Raw genomic sequence first — 16,040 nt, 5'->3', positions numbered from 1 at the left:
GAACAGTGTTGAAAGCAAAGTCACGAGATTGAGCTTCTTTGTTCTGCTACTTTGCTTTAATTCGGATCTGGCGGCATCTTTCAAAGTCGTCTACTCTCATCATTTCTCTGCTGTTTAAAGTTGTTTACTTGTGATTCGAAGAGTTGTCTCTTTTGCGGCTTTGTTTGCAGTCTCGCATTATTATCCGACTCTGTTCTAGCGACTCTTGACCATGTTTTTCGACGACCAACAAAGACCCTATTTCCAGGCGACTCGAAGCCCCGAAAAGCTCGAATCTCAACTCTACCATACAGACTGTGAGGTTGAGCTAAATTCCGACGCAGACTCCTCATCCGAGAGCGATTTTGAAAGCGACGCGGTGGATGAGGTAGAGAGCGACACTGATGACGAGTCTGTGTTTGACTTGCCGTTGGACTTTCGACATGCGCATCGACCGCCGGGACTTGAGAAGCGGAGAATAACTACACTCATTGCCGCTTCGTCTACTATGTTTGCGTTTCTTTATTCGTCTTGTTGGGTTCTGGGTAAGCTTGTTGATCTTGGTGTTGCTTTTGGACCATCATTCGCCATTTCATCGACATCTGGCCCCGTCGACATGAAGGTTTGATACGATCTTCGTGGTAGCGAGAATAGGCGAGCGAAGATGATGGATGGATAACGAAAAGTTGAGATGGCGTTAAGGGAGCTTTGTTTTGTATATTGAGCACACTGTTCCAGGTGAACGGTAGAGCTGGTGGCTTGGAGTTTGAGGGGCTTGTTGGACCTCCTGGGCTATTGAAACACGCGAAATATTCGGAGAAGTTCAGTTAACTTGATAGTATGGTTCGGCTTAGATTTCATTTTAGAGACACGCTTGTATAATATTACCGCCGGTTTGGTATCAATGTTCACGTTTCCTATATCCCCGAGGCCAGGCGCTCCTGAAGTCCCCCCACGCCCAAGTTACTCCCGATCCAAGGCAGACTCTCCGTGTGAAGTAAACCCTGTGGATCTAGGTCGAATATCCTTCGTACCTCAACAGTAGGTCGCGGACTGGTTAGAAGTAGCTTGAGCGGGGGTCTTCCGCCACGGCTACCGTCGTCGACTAGGCTGACTAGGCTCAATATCACGCTCGCCAGGTCATCTAGGTAATCATCTGTCTCGTAGAGGTTGACGCTGTCGATGATGCAGATAACGGGTGTCCTCGGTGGTATTTGGCCGATGAGATGTGTAAAGAGACTGCATAGAGACTCGACACTTCTAAGATCCATGTTCTGGATGAACATCTGAGACTCAGGCTGAAAGTACTGTCCTGGGAACTGACGGAGTAGTTGAGCGATGAGGGAACGCATCATGACAGCACCACCTTGATGTTCATCCCAAGCTAGATGACGACCACAGAAGAATACGAGGCTGATGTAACGGCCCGATTCTCTGAATGTGTGCGCAAGAACGGCACAGAGCGTGGAAAAAGGGGATACATCTCCTGCCGTTCTAAAGTCTCCATGGACAAGAAGCTTGGAAGAGTTGGGGTTGCCCAGCCAATTACGGAACAGCTGCGTCGTCACAACTTGCTGGGCCCGCCCCTGATCTTGATGGAACATTTCTTCTGCGCGAGATGCCATGTGCTGTAGGTCTATCTCGTCAAAGTTGGGGATACCGAGACGAGACCACAGTTCTCGAGGTGTGAGCTCTGGCATTTGAATAGACTGTGGAGTCACTGGTCTTGATGGGACGGGTGAATATGGCTGCCAGTTTCCTAGAGAGTGTAAGTAGAGAAGGGGTTGTTGAGGAAAGCTGGACATACTCTCTCTATCGCTCAGAATAGATAAGACGCAGTTGAACATGTCCTGCATCCAGAGCACACCTGCAGTCTGGGCTTGCTGTTCGCGGAGAATTGCGCCAAGACCCATGTTTGTTACAGTGTTTCTCTGCATGATTGTTGAAAGGTCTCTGAACATACGATCGTTGTCTGTGTGATTTAGAGTCGGTTACCCGTCTTGGTGTTGCTGTTCCGCACTTACCGCCCATCATGCGGTGATCAAAGGACATTCGTGCTTGGTTCTCCAATTCACTGCAGCAAGTCTTCATCTCTGTCAGGCTCTTGACGAGGATTGCTTGGTACTGCGGGCCTGTGAGGATTGCGACGCCGGCTCTCTTGGCTGTGGCATGCCGTTAGCTGAGAATGTTGAGGGTTCGGCGGCGATCTCACCTTGTACGCTCGTGTAGAACTTGATGGAGTTTTCTATCGCTTTGAAGATTGCCAGAACGAGATTTGTCGAGGCTTTTACAATGTTTGCATCTTTCGGGTATGATTGAAGATACATATCCATCTTGGCAAACGAGTCCGGTAAGTCCTCGAGGCTTGAGTTGACTTCTTGACGGACCTGGGATGCTTTGCTATAAGCCTTGGAGCCAGTCAGTCTTGGAGTAGCTATATAAATCTGTAGCATGTGCTCACATCCACCATGAGGTTGATGACACCAACGATTGGCGTTGCAATCTCAGAGTTGGGAACTAGCTTGGTTGCCTGCTGTGCGATAACGTGGTGATCATCCATGAGGCTTCGAACTTTCCTCCTGACCTTGCCGACATTTTGTGAGCCTGTCTCAAAGCCGTACACTTGGCGGGCCTTTTCCAGCTTGGCCTCGACCTCTTGCCACTTGGTCAAGTGTCGTATGCCCCATTCTTCACTATACTTGGACTGAGTCGGAGTCTCGTTGTTCAAGAGTTCCATGGCGTCGGGAAATATCTCATCCCAGAATTTCATGTCGGCTACAGGAGCTGGCGCTGGTCGAGGCTGAGTGGGAGGTGAGGCATCAGGGACCATCAGGCTCTGCGACGGAGCCGGGATAAGCGCGACAAACTGGCCCTGACTGGCATCGTAGCGGACCCTTCGGACATCGAAAGCTTCATGGTATTCTGGTAGTCGGTTCTCAATAAAGTCGACTGCGGGAGTGTGGAGTCTGAATGTTGGATGTGGTGATGTGTCTCTTTGGGGGATTTGGTAGGACATGGCTGCTATCAGCTTGGAGGAGTCAGTTTTCAGATTGGTTTGAAGGGCTTCGAGATAATTGTCAGCCTGAAGAGAGGAGGAGTTCTGATGGATGTTCAGCTTTGGGGGCCAGACTGGGGTCATGTGGATATCACCAACACTATATCCAATAGCCTCAACAGCGATAACCGCCTGAATGCAAGACGAGTCACAACGGCCCCCAAATGTAAGAAACTGGGGCTCCGTCGTTGCCTAGAACTTGGTTGCATTGACTAGGGTTCTTGCAGTAGCTGATGGCCTGAAACGGCGTAGATTGGGCTGATAACTCGTTGATTTGCCCATGAACGACCGTTGAGGCTGATCCTTGCAGGAGCGGGGGACTCTCGGACGAGGGCAATATCCCTCATTTGTTGCTCATATATCGGACCAAGGCTCGCATCTGCAGAGTTTACAGCAACTGCAATGGAGACGGTTACAACTCAAGTCATGACTCCTCCGGCTGAGGATGTTGAGGTTTCTGCCTCAGACCTGGCCTCAAACAAAGCCAACGGCCAGGCCGATCTGCAAAAGGACACAAACAACCTCACCACAGAAAACACAGAGCAGTCACTTAGTGGCGGAGATAAGGACCATGGTGCCGGACAACTCCAGGAGCGGTTCGCCGCCATGGAAGCCAAGCTCAAGCTCATCGATAGCATCGTTGATCTCCGCCAAACATTCGAGAGGCTTGAGCGACCTGAGCAAGAGGTGTCGAAGGAGGGCGTCGCGATCGAGTCAATGACGCTGAACGAGCTGTCAATCCATCACGAGGCGCACCTCGACTTTTACTGGGACGCCATGTGGTTCATGAAAAGGGCCAGGGACTCGCACGATTCTCTCTTGAAGGTCAAGAAGATTATGAAGGAGAAACGAGATGCAGAGTTGCTGGCAAAGTCAAAGAGTTTGTCCGAAAAGGAGCCCGAGGCGTCGAGGAAATTGAGTGTTGAGGCTTTTCTCAAGGGAGAAAAGGCCAAGGTTCTTCGGGTCGATTGGCTACTGTTCATTGCGAGCAAGGGGGAGCTTGAAAGCTCTATTCTGACTCCGATCGAGGTTGTGTCCTCGGAGCCTGAGCCTCAGACGATCCTTCAACTCCCTGTGAATCGTGCAGGAGGACCAGTCAAGGCAAAGTCCTCTGGCCATCGCGTTGTGGACAGCGATAAAGACCAAGAGTCGGCTGGCGAACGGTCTCTGCCTGAGAGAATCAAAATTCACTCTGGTCCGTTGGTGGCCATCTTCTGTCGCGTCATGGATAAGAAGGAATGGAGTGTTGCCAAGGACAAGTCCATGGTGTTTCTGCGGCCATACCGGCAGTTGGTTTATCACGAGACCAAGCTGAGGGAGTATCTTGCGGATCTGGAGAAGCAGTTTGAGGGCTATGATGGAACGGAGCCGCTTCCGGAAGCATCAGACGAACAGGAGGAGGGTGATAAAGAAGCAAAGGAGTCTGAAGAAGCTTCGAAGCCCACTTCTGGGAAAGAGTCTGAGGGAAAGAAAGCCGGTGATCAACTAGAGAAGCCGAATGGTTTGGCTGAGGAGTCACAAAACACAGAAAAGACTGAGTCTCAAGAGAAGCAAGAGGAGGAGAAGGGCAAAGAGGACGAGAATGAGGAGGAAGAAAAGGATGAAAAACACAACACCATCACTGGGCTTCTTCACCTCCGGTGCTTGATGGACTTTTTTGACAAGAACATCAAGGCAAAGCTCAATCACATCAACAGCCCCGACTACACTCACGTTTCCTTTCACGACATCTGGCACCTCTTCAAGCCTGGAGACAGGGTCGTCGATCAGACAGAGAAACAAGCCTACGTCATTCTACGCGTGCAGACGCCGCGACACAAGGTTGAGGAGCCGTGGCTGCGCTGGTACAAAAAGCCCACGAACAAGAATGACAGCGATAGCGAAGATGAAGGTGATGATGATGAGGGAGAGGATCCTGTCATGCTTCACTGCGTCTATATCGACTTTGACGGCAAGCAGTTTGGACCTGTCTCGAAAAAGTTCAAGATTCCGCAGTTTGGGGAGCTCAAGGATATCAGGTCACTTCCTGTGTATCCATTCCGGCACGCAAAGAACAAGCATCTCCAAGAGGACTTTATCAAGCGTGGCAAGATGCTTCTCGACGTGGCCAAGTTCAAGCCCATGTACTACATGGGTCTTACGCTGGACACCCGAGATGAGATTGATAGTCAAGTCGTTGTGGATTTCAACGAGGCGTTGGCTGACGAGAAGAGACGAAAGAAGTGGGAGCCCACAATAGGACCTGTTGGTACAGCTCCAGATGATAGGGATGATGAGCCTTGTATGGCGTCTTGTTGTGATGGACAGGCTGTGCATGACGGCGAGTATATCGATTCAACTTTGACTGAGAACTATGTCAGAAGCCTTATTCCAAAGACTTCCCTGCGGGCACCATCTTTGTTGCTATCTCCTAGACCGTTGGAGGATCTTGGCGGCGTGGAAGGGCTCACTGAAGAGGAGCTTGTGGTTATGACGTATCGGGTGTTTGGCTTTGTGTTGCGAAGTCGAAAATGGGGTGAATAACAAGCTGTGGAGATGGAGTTGCATTAAGCTGACGGGAGCCAACAGCTCAACTCGACCTCACATTTCTCCGATACGAAAACGCCGACGCGAGGAGCGTGTCGATCAACGCGTTTGAGCGGCTCGAGCTGCCAGCAGGTCACAGAGAGATGGTCAAGTCTCTTGTGATACAGCACTTTCGGTCGAGACAGACGGCGTTTACCAAAGATGAGCAGACTGATCTGATCAAGGGGAAGGGTAAGATATTGCTGTGCTATTTCGGTAAAGTATTGATTGCTGATGCATCTCAGGCAAGGGACTTATCATGTTGTTGCATGGAGCACCTGGAGTTGGAAAGACGACTACTGCTGGTGCGTATCTTCCCTGCGGCACGTCTTCTCTGAGCTAAAGTTACTAACCACATCTTGTAGAGGGCATCGCTGAACTGTTTAAGAAGCCTCTGTTTCAAATCACTTGCGGTAGGGTTGGCCCCTCTATGCCTTGGCAACTGGTCTGACCTCTTAGGTGATCTTGGAACCACTGCCCGCGAGGTCGAGGAGGAGCTCGAGAAAAACTTTGCCCTGGCCAGTCGATGGGGTTGTATCTTGCTTCTGGACGAGGCTGATGTCTTCCTATCTGCTCGAGAACGCATGGACTTTAAGCGTAATGGTTTGGTTGCCGGTGAGTTGAAACGCTTCCCTCGATTAGTGGCTTCCCTAATGGCATGACTTAGTGTTCCTTCGAGTTCTGGAGTACTACACGGGTATTCTATTCCTAACTACTAACCGTATCGGCGATTTTGACGAAGCTTTTGCATCTCGAGTACACATGAGTCTGTACTACCCAGAACTGGACGAGGAAAAGACACTCAAGGTGTTTGAACTCAACCTCGACCTCATCCGAGATCGATTCAAGAAGCAGGGCAGAGAAATCATCTTTGATGCTTCCTCCATCGAAGATTTTGCAAAGCAGCACTTTAAGCAGCACAAGTACAGTCGCTGGAACGGTCGTCAGATCCGCAACCTGTGTCAGACGGCCCTCGCGTTGGCAGAGTTTGACGCTCAAGGAGGTGAGCTTGACGCTGAGATTGACAGAAGCATTCCTGTCAGTCTACAGTTGAAGCACTTCAAGACTGTACAGGCTGCGTATCTCAGCTTTGGGGAGTACCTGGGTGATATTCGCGGGACAAAGGGCGATCGCAGGGCAATTGACTATGGCCTGAGGGCCAGGCAGGATACGCCGTATCAGGCAAAGTCCAGCCGGTTTGCACAGAAAGCGGAGGAGATGAGTTCTCATGAGTGGCATGGACATGCTACGACAATGTCTTCCGATGCTTCGCATTATCGGGTGGCTTCTCAAGGGGATCCGTTTCAGCCTTTGAACCAAGGCCATATGCAGTCAAATCAGGGTATGAACGTATCCCCTCAAGCATATCGACAATATCAGCAGCCGCAGCAACAACAGATGGCGCCGATGGGCAACATGGGTTTCGGCATGTCCGGGCAACCGGGACAAAGTCAGACGGACCCTCGCATGATGCAGAACCAGCAGCCTGATGGACAGTTCATGCGGTACCAACAAAACAGTCAAGGTTACCAGCAGAACAACCAGAGTGTTCCTCGAAATACGAACGTCAACTTTCAGGGGTCGCCTATTCCTCAGAATAGCTTTCAGAGTCAGCCGGAGCAGGGATACGGGGGTGTTTCTGTTCATCAGGTCATGGGGCCACAGGTGCAAGTCCCATCAATTCCTATGGGGGAGACTTCTTCCCAGGGCTTTGTGTCTGGATCTCAGACGGGACAGGATATGTTTAATGAGCAGAATCATAGACAGTTTGTCGGGAATGAGGGGGGTCGCATATAAACGGGTTGACCAAGGAGTGCGTAACTTGGTGACACTGACAAACGAGGGCGAGTTACACAACAGGAAAGTTAGATCCGTTTTTGTGTGTTCCTTTGTTCTGCAATAGATAATTCGGGGGAAGGAGCAGCACTTGTGTCCTCTCACAGCATGAACCCGTGATGCGACAAAGACGTGCCTTGGCGTAACGACATGCAGTTTGAGCAATTGTTCATGTTTTCTTCTCGGGCGCACACTCCATGTAGATAATCTGAGCAAGATTCAAAGCATTCTAAACGGATTTACGGATGATGACTTTGCTGTCCTGGACGGGTTGTTCCGACATCCCAACCCAGTCGTTGGTACGGACATGAGCAGGACTACAGACAACAAGTATCGAACATGAGCAGAGTCGCAGGATTCGAGTTACATTCTGCTGTTGGGGAGGTCTGAATCGGAACTACAAATAGATCTTCTAATGTCATAAATTCTCAAATTCTTGCTCGGATCGTCATTACGTCTCGTCACCAACAAGCCTCGACTCACCATTTCTCATACTCCTCAGCTCTTAGCAACTTACAACATGGCGCAAGACTAAGCCAAGATTATCACTGAGACTGATGATCACGAGATCATTGGCCACGCGAGTCAGCCGCCCCCTGAGGGGTCAGTCCCAAACGACTTGGACCAGGACTACGTCTTCAAGAGCGCGATGGAAACCGTAACACGCCTTGACGAGTTGATCGTCAAGGTCAACAACCGAGTCCACAAGCCCATCAGGGGCGCCGAGTGGCTATCGACGGACGCTAAAGACCTCTGTGATAGGCTCGTCGAGGCCAAGAAGCCCGTCGTCGAGCTAATCGACCAGATCAGAAGGAATGGACCACCAGTCCGAGAAGAAGATAACAGCATGTATTTGGAACTCTTTGGTTATTGGAATGTGGTTGATCCTCTTATTTCGGAGGCTTACAAGTTTTTGGGACACTAAGCTGGGACAGGGGAGTTTAGGTGCTTTATTGGTGTGACATATGATAAGGAGTTACAATGGAGAAATTTATTCATACAAGTAGATGTGAATTCATATTTGGTGTTTGGTGTTATAATCATGGTACTCAGCGTGAATTGTGACAATGTCGTTGACTAGAAAGAAGAGGCGTACCAAAGGAGTGTATAACTTGATAGATTTATTGAAATAGATAATGGGGGCAAACATGGGCCAACACAGGCAGGCAAGAATGATTCATTATGCCGCCTCTAGATAGGGCCGTGCTATCAGGTTGTTTCTTTGGGACGCCTGTGGTTGCCAATGTTGTTCATGTAGGAATGTCTCACCCAGAGATGGAGAGCCGGGCATCGCCATAAATAACATGGCTATATCCCTGTTATTCTGGACTGTTTCTTTGTTCTGAGCTAGTTAGATGGCGTGGGGACTGGCGGGAATGGCGATGCATTGGTACTTTCACAGTATGAAACCGTGACCACGACAAAGACGCCTTGACGTTAGGTACTGATAAGGACCCTGGGCAGTTGTTCATGCTCTCATCTCAGCACACATCCCACATTGGTCAACTGAATTGAGATCTAGCTTCAAGGGAGTATCAAATGATGGTATTGATCTTCTGCATGAGCTATTCTGGTACCATGACACCATCGTTCTCACACAGAACAGTCGAGTTCTGATAATAATTACCAAAAACATCAAACAAGTCTTCTTGGAGACGTCATTGATATCAAAAACAAAGAGTTAAATTGCAAGATTCAAGTCCCTTTTTACTTTTGAAAATGCCCAGCTTATAGATAAATAGCTCATTTGCTCCTTGACATTTTCAACCTCACTCTTCTCAAAACCGCCCTTGATAAGAAGCATCTACTTGATCCCGGGACTTCACTTACTTGATCTTCTAACACCCTTGATTCTTCATAGTCTCCAAGATGGAAAATCACCAGACGACCGCTCACAAGGAGACTGACGATGGCCAGGTCATTGGCAACGTCACCCAGCCGCTGGAGAAGGCTGACCAGGCTGATCGGCCCGTGTCGCCTGACGAGAAGGTAATAGAGGAGATGATGCAGCAAGGCAGGGATTCCATCATTCATACTGTGATGGGAACGGTCAAGGAAATTGATGACCGCATCTTCAAGATCAACGAGCGAATCCACAAACCCATCCCTGGAGCCCAGTGGCTGTCAATGGACGCCGAGGGCCTCCGCGATAGGCTCGTCGAGGCTAAGAAGCCAATCGTCCAGATGCTTAAGGACATGACGGAGCCCGAGTCGAATATCGAAGGGGATGAAGTCATCCTGCTCGTCAGATTTTGGGCGTTCTTGGCCCAGAGTCACAGTATCAGTCTAGAAGCAGACAGATTCTTGGGCAAGCAAGTCTAGATGATTGGGATAAGGGAGTTTATGTGCTTTGTTGGTGTGTAGGAGTTATTATAGCTAGATCGCAATTAGACTACCAGACTAAGTAATTCATGCTTGGCGTTTGGCGTTTTGTCCATAGTGTTCGTGATGAAATGTGATAATGTTGTTGATTTGAAAGAAGATGCCTGCTGAGATAGACAATGATGAACTGCACTGGCCATGTAGAAAGGCTGGGGTGCTCATCGTTCTTGATCCAGATTGACCCTGCTCCTACATCGATCACATAGAGATTCTTAAAAGGAGAGAATAAAACACTTCTCACGTCAACGATTTGGACGTATATCACATGTTGTCAATGGGTTACATATCAAACGAAGCGTCTGTCCTGCCCCCGTTCTTAAGTTATCTAACCTTGTGACATACAGAGAGACAAATCAAGGCAACCCAGCAAGAGAGATACAGCTATCAACGCAATTAAGCCATCATGCCCAATGCCTTTCAACGCAAGAGTCAATATCAAATAAGCTCTATAAATGCTTCGATGATGGTTCTGTGGTCGCTGCGGAAGGCTCCAGCTGTCACATCGCTTTCTGTAATTCTAGAGGCAAACCCTAAGCTTTGATGGACCATTTCGGTTGGTGGATGGCCATCATCCAAGCAGAGATTCGGCAACATCTTTTCTTTTCTATGAGTGCTTACTCGCCTCGATGGGCGCCCAGTGTGGGAATCCTAATCACATCACGAAATAATGGCCTCATCGGAAACCAGAGCAAAAGACACTGCGATTAGATTTCTCAGTGTGAGCTTGGCTCAGCAGGTAACAATCCTTGTCTACAACCACGTCTAGGAGCGGAGCCTCTACTATCGACAGGTTCCAGGGACGCGAGACAGACATCATCCTGCTTTACCTTGCGGTAGGACCCACAACGCGACAGACGTGACGCCCTGGAAGATGCCAATCGACGGTGACATTGGGAAGATGGTCGTAATGGTCTTCCTGTCGAGCCATCCTGCTCTCAGCATTTAAGCGGCGTAACTCGGCGGTCGCAGTTCGGGGTCTGGTGGAGCTAATGCCAGCCAGCACATTCAGCCTTCAGTTAGTGACAGCCACCTAAGATACCCAGGATTTTGGTAGGTGGATGCCCAGGAGAAGACGGAATGAAGTGCAACCAACCGGGCAAACGGGAGTGTGCAAGAGAAATCTTGTTCGCCTTGATTGGTGAAAGCCATGATGCTGAGCCACTCAGCAACGCCCACGCGAATAGGCAGAAGTGCAAATCTCACTTGCATGGACAGCATTGCGAGTACATAAATAGGATTGCATGTACCGTTTCAACTAGAGGAGAAAATGCGTGACTATACACGACCATGCCTGCTACACGAACTTACTATCTCGGCGATGAAGAGTTCGATGGCTGGGCAGGCCCAGTCCGAGTCACCTACAACAGCTACATGAGACAGAATTTCGAAGGGGGCGCGAATCCTGTGCTAAAGCGAGCACTCGAAGACATTTCTGTTCAAGCGGCTCTTGAGCGTTCTTTTGCTACTGTGCATATTCGGTAAGACGGTCCTTTCTCAAGTAGCTTTCCTCTGACATGCACAGCTCGAGCGTTCACGTCACTACAGTTGATGAGTCCGGTCAGAGATTTAACGACGACCCTCATATCACCATCGAGTGCAGCGGGATCACTGGGCATGTGTACTGCACTGGCTTTGCCTATACCGAGCTGCCTCCGTATTGGTACAGCGACATGGAGTTCTCTCACGTCAAGTGGGAGGATCGTACGCCTTCTACCCACGCCTCGTACTATGATTCTCCAGTCGTAGAACAGACACCTGCCGCTAGCGTCTACTACGCGGGCCATGAGCCCAACCCGCCTTCTCCTCCGTTTCCGCAGTGGGTTGCTCGACCGGCATATGTTGCGGCTCCGGGAGTTGAATATCAGTGGTGGGACGGGACAAGATTTACCCATCACATGGCGTGAGTATAACCTCTGATTCTGTGACAGAGAGACGATCTAACAGAGGTTAGTTCCCCGGATGAGACTGGGAGGTCTCCGAACTACTAAGACGGTGTACGTGGACTGCGAAGACCTTTCAGCGGGGGCACGGTTTGGCTTGATGTAATGAGATCTTTCAATGTTATTGAGTTCTAGTTATGAATCTTGGCATGCAGCCCAGGGAGAATCTCCAAATCCTTCTTGCTGTGCTCGTACTTTCCATCGGTGATCTTGGCACCGACCGTTGGACGCTGCTGCTGCGTCTGGCGGACTTTGACCCATTGCTCTGTTGTCAGATGCTGGCCCAGTTCCGTAAACACGTTGGATGTCAAACCAAGTCGCTTGAGAAGAGGGCTGTTGTCGATGGGGTCTAGAACGACATTGTTGTTGGGTCTACGGTTCATCAGTATCGTGCAAAATAGAGGTCTGCTGAAGACGGAAGAACGGAATGACTCACCTGGCAAAGTACAACACACCCAATCGGTCAATGTGTGCCTGGTCCGCTGGAGGCGCATGCACCCGATGAATACTCGACTTGATAAGCCCACCCGTCAAAGCCGTCAAAGCATCACAAGTATTAATAGTGATAGTCCCATCCTGCGGCTTGACCCATTTCCACTGGTTCTCCGAGTTGAGGATCTGCAGGGCGGCAACAGGCTGACGGAACAGGAGGGTCAACGTGCCAAGGTCTGTGTGTCCGGGGACGTACAGGGCACCAAGCTTCTGGTTCTCCTCTTGGCCTCGGGCGGCGTAGTGCATGTAGCGGAGGTGGTCTTCGCCCTTGACGTCGTATTGGTGGGCGCGGACGAGCTGGTCTTCGTCGGGAAGTTCGAGGAGGATTGCGAAGAGGCGGAGGAGTTTGACTACGACTTCGTCGTGGCATTTCTAAAAATGTTAGAGCTAATAATGGGTGTGAGTGTGGTTTGGCTTACACGACTGAAAGCTTCAATCTCCTTGATGTTGGTACCTAGAACAGGTGGCTGGTGACGCTCGTGGAAGCCATCGAACTTGGGGATGTTGTACACCTGAATATTGTCCTTGATGCCATTTCCGATACTGCATAATCCCGGATTAGTTGGAGCAAGGTAAGAAAAGGAGTGCTACTCACATTCGGTTCCCGGCCGGTCTGTATCCGTTGTACTCTCCCTTGACCAGGTCACTCTCGTTATGATACTTGAGCTTCTCCTCCAGAGGTAGAGCATAGAATTCTCGGCCCAGAGCGAATTGACGGTCGACTTCTTCCTGGCTGATGTTGAAGTTTTTGACGTAGAAGAAGCCTGGAATATAATTAGGCGTTGCACTGGAGGGTCGTGTTGTTGTTACCCACCAATGTTGCGGACGGCGTGGTCGAGTTGCTTCACAAGCTCTTCCTTGCCTCCAGGTTGGTCGAAGAGGCTCAAGTCAAGGGTGGCCAACTCTGCCCAATCCACTAGTCGCTCATTAGTGATGCGTTAAGACGTTGGTTGCGGGAGACCTACAGTTCTCCTTGGTCACTGGGACTTGCTCGTATCGGTCAATCAATCTTCCTGGCATTTTGAACTGTGTTGTAGTTACTACTTGCGGGGTTAACACAGGGATCAGATAACAACATCAAAGGCGATCAAGCAGGTAATAAAGAAACCCTGGCCGAGCACGCCATATATACCCACTTCCGCGTTGTGCGGAAGCAGTATCCCGATCCCCGGAGTTATCGGTCCTGACCCGACGACAAACGGCAATTATTTCCGGCTTTGACCAATGAAATTAAGTGTTTTGATATCATGTTCGCGTTAAATGATACCGATTGATGGTGGTTTGTAGTAGATCTAAGCACGTAATGCATGCGACCAGCACATCATGCGGGAACCGACAACTACTGCAGGACCGAGTGGGATATAGGATGTAGTTTGGGGTAACTTCCCTGTAGATCCCTCGTTTATTTCCATTAAAGTCGTTTTATAATCCTATCGTGACAGTTTGACGACATGACGTCTTATGAGGAGGATGCGGCGCCATCCAAGTCTTGGCCGCTTTCAGTATTTGCGATGTCGGACCTCTGATAGATATCCTAGTGCGTTTCATTAGTTCTGGAGCCTCGGCTCGCGAGAATCATGTAAGAACTGCTTCTTATTCTCGGGTCTGCCACCTGCTCTTATCTACAAAGGGTTGTTCGAACGACCTATGTTCACTCTAGTGAAGGGTTAAACGTCCGTTGAGCAGTCACTTGGTTCACGATGACAACCACCGACATCAAAAAGAAGAGGCTATCATTGCTTGGACTCTTGAAGGAAATCTTTAACTGGTATCCTTCCGAATATCCCTCGGAGGAGCGAAAGTATGTACAACCAAGCACTATCTCGGACATGACTGACTGGCTCCAGATTACTCTTCAAGCTCGATGTTTCAATTTTGGTTTTTGCATGCCTATGTTGTAAGTCATCTGACTGATCTACTCAAGTTTACAGGAACTAACAAATGCCAAGTCTTTGTCAAATTTCTAGGTCGGTCTCACTTCACTTATTAAGTGTCCAATCTAACGCAAGCAGACCAAACCAACATCAGCAATGCATACGTCAGCGGACTCAAGGAGGATTTTGGCCTCTACGGAAACGAGCTCAACTACTTCAATGTCTGTTACTATACGGCTTATGTCGTTTTTCAGGTTCCAGGCATGTTGTTGATGTCTCGGCCAGCTTTGTAAGAATACTCTTCTTGGCAATCGTTTCTGATACTAACTCTTGGGAAGAGCAAGATGGCTTCTTCCGACTCTGGAAGTTCTCTGGGGAATTGTTACCTTTGCTCAGAGCCGAGTTACTAACGTGCACCAACTTTATGCGGCCCGTTTCCTTGTTGGGATGCTCGAGGCTCCCGTATTTGCAGGCACACATTTCATCCTGGGTAAGCCATCACTATCTCGTCTTCCACTGAGTGCTAAGTGTAAATAGGCTCCTGGTATAGCGGCCCTGAACTCTTTAAGCGCGCCGGAACGTGGTTCGTCTGCAACCCCCTCGGATCAATGGTGAGCGGCTACCTTCAAGCCGCTGCTTATACCAACCTATCCGGTGTTGGTGGTATGCCTGGATGGAAATGGCTCTTTATCATCGATGGCATCTTTACCATTCCTGTTGCGTTTCTGGGCTTCATCATTTTCCCTGGGGTTCCCGACTCCCCGAGGCCTTTCTTCCTGACTGAGAATGATATTTCATTGGCCAAGCAGCGTCTGGAAAGGTACCGTATCCGACGTCCTGGAAAGATTGGAAAGGATGTGTTTAAGCGCACTATCAAGAGATGGCATATTTGGGTTTTTGTATTCTGCTACATGTGAGTTTCAGGTGCTCAACTGGGATGATGCCGACTGACCATTTTAGTTGCATGATCATCTCTTCCTATCCTTCTTCGTACATGAATCTCTGGCTCAAGGAAGAAGGCTATTCGGTTGGAAAGATAAACACGCTGCCAACTGTCACCTCTGCCATCACCATCGTCGCTTCGTGGCTTGGCACGACCTTGGCGTCTATTTATCCGTCGTGGATCATATACACCATCGTTGAGGGTTCTTGTATGTTTGCAACAATCTGCATGATTGTGTGGAACATCCCCAAAGGGCTGAAGTGAGTTATTGAAGACTTTAATGAGAGTGAAGCTAACTAATGTGATAGATTCTTTGCATGGTACCTGTTTGGTGTCTCGGGCTGTGCAAGTCCGATTTTGTATTCAACGGTCAACACCATCGTCAAGGATGACTCTGAGGAGCGAGCCCTCATCATGGTAGGCATATACTCGCCCACGTTTATCACTGTAACTAGCTAACAGGGGCAAGGGATCGATGATGACATTCGGTTATTCTTTCTACATTTGGGTTCCTCTCCTGCTGTTTCCCACAGCTGGACCCTATGGCGCGCCCAGATGGCGCAAGGGCTGGCCTGTCACTCTTGTCTTCTTCTTTTTACTGTGGTCGGGATTTGTTACCGCTATTGTGCTGTACAAGAAAAGGTGAGAAAACCATGGCAATACGGTGCAGATGTCTGACTTGAGCTGCAGTAGCAAGAAGCGAGACGAGACTCCCGCTATTGACGAAAGTGCAGCCGAGGATAGTTTGGTTGAGGAAGAGTCTATTACTGTGGAACGGGGATCCGACTCTAAATAGTAGGGGAAGACGCCAATCAGCGTGTCGAAATGCGCAAGGATAGGAAGCATCACACGCCATCCCAGTCTTGGCCATTTGAAGCATATGCCATGTTGGAGCTCTGATGGAAATCCTAGTGCGTTTCATGAGTTCTGGAGCCTCGATTGACGAGAGCCATGCAAATTTAACTTGTTATTTT

At 49.4% G+C, this 16,040-nt stretch overlaps 7 protein-coding genes across 7 annotated transcripts; 5 read left to right on the top strand and 2 right to left on the bottom strand.

Annotated features, from left to right (window-relative positions):
* Nucleotides 1-211: 211 nt before the first annotated feature.
* Nucleotides 212-607, top strand: MRS44_004268 (uncharacterized protein; the record flags this gene model as incomplete). Its single annotated transcript, XM_065622138.1, has 1 exon — nucleotides 212-607. The coding sequence occupies one exon, from the start codon at nucleotides 212-214 to the stop codon at nucleotides 605-607; it is 396 nt and encodes a 131-aa protein (XP_065478210.1).
* A 289-nt stretch (nucleotides 608-896) lies between these two features.
* Nucleotides 897-2,995, bottom strand: MRS44_004267 (uncharacterized protein; the record flags this gene model as incomplete). Its single annotated transcript, XM_065622137.1, has 5 exons — nucleotides 897-1,738; nucleotides 1,787-1,951; nucleotides 2,004-2,141; nucleotides 2,192-2,387; nucleotides 2,441-2,995. 5 exons carry the CDS (start codon nucleotides 2,993-2,995, stop codon nucleotides 897-899), a joined length of 1,896 nt encoding a protein of 631 aa, XP_065478209.1.
* A 441-nt stretch (nucleotides 2,996-3,436) lies between these two features.
* MRS44_004266 (uncharacterized protein) lies at nucleotides 3,437-8,360 on the top strand (the record flags this gene model as incomplete). The annotated part of the gene is made up of 7 exons (XM_046282749.2): nucleotides 3,437-5,549; nucleotides 5,603-5,791; nucleotides 5,845-5,904; nucleotides 5,965-6,012; nucleotides 6,059-6,214; nucleotides 6,267-7,264; nucleotides 8,004-8,360. 7 exons carry the CDS (start codon nucleotides 3,437-3,439, stop codon nucleotides 8,358-8,360), a joined length of 3,921 nt encoding a protein of 1,306 aa, XP_046125729.2.
* Nucleotides 8,361-9,304: 944 nt separating this feature from the next.
* On the top strand, nucleotides 9,305-9,757 carry MRS44_004265 (uncharacterized protein; the record flags this gene model as incomplete). The annotated part of the gene is made up of 1 exon (XM_046281672.2): nucleotides 9,305-9,757. One exon carries the CDS (start codon nucleotides 9,305-9,307, stop codon nucleotides 9,755-9,757), a length of 453 nt encoding a protein of 150 aa, XP_046125727.2.
* Nucleotides 9,758-11,104: 1,347 nt separating this feature from the next.
* Nucleotides 11,105-11,805, top strand: MRS44_004264 (uncharacterized protein; the record flags this gene model as incomplete). Its single annotated transcript, XM_046277706.2, has 3 exons — nucleotides 11,105-11,295; nucleotides 11,340-11,717; nucleotides 11,769-11,805. The coding sequence occupies 3 exons, from the start codon at nucleotides 11,105-11,107 to the stop codon at nucleotides 11,803-11,805; spliced, it is 606 nt and encodes a 201-aa protein (XP_046125726.2).
* Nucleotides 11,806-11,888: 83 nt separating this feature from the next.
* Nucleotides 11,889-13,269, bottom strand: MRS44_004263 (uncharacterized protein; the record flags this gene model as incomplete). Its single annotated transcript, XM_046281671.2, has 6 exons — nucleotides 11,889-12,129; nucleotides 12,194-12,621; nucleotides 12,669-12,792; nucleotides 12,845-13,013; nucleotides 13,064-13,165; nucleotides 13,215-13,269. The coding sequence occupies 6 exons, from the start codon at nucleotides 13,267-13,269 to the stop codon at nucleotides 11,889-11,891; spliced, it is 1,119 nt and encodes a 372-aa protein (XP_046125725.2).
* Nucleotides 13,270-13,949: 680 nt separating this feature from the next.
* MRS44_004262 (uncharacterized protein) lies at nucleotides 13,950-15,862 on the top strand (the record flags this gene model as incomplete). The annotated part of the gene is made up of 10 exons (XM_065622136.1): nucleotides 13,950-14,050; nucleotides 14,097-14,146; nucleotides 14,199-14,216; nucleotides 14,262-14,412; nucleotides 14,468-14,613; nucleotides 14,661-15,036; nucleotides 15,084-15,326; nucleotides 15,375-15,483; nucleotides 15,536-15,708; nucleotides 15,757-15,862. The coding sequence occupies 10 exons, from the start codon at nucleotides 13,950-13,952 to the stop codon at nucleotides 15,860-15,862; spliced, it is 1,473 nt and encodes a 490-aa protein (XP_065478208.1).
* Between the last annotated feature and the right edge of the window lie 178 nt (nucleotides 15,863-16,040).

Source organism: Fusarium solani, assembly GCF_023522795.1.
Source record: "Fusarium solani strain SB1 chromosome Unknown bctg00000002, whole genome shotgun sequence".
Taxonomy (NCBI): Eukaryota; Fungi; Ascomycota; class Sordariomycetes; order Hypocreales; family Nectriaceae; genus Fusarium; species Fusarium solani.
This window is presented reverse-complemented; position numbering and strand designations above follow the sequence as displayed.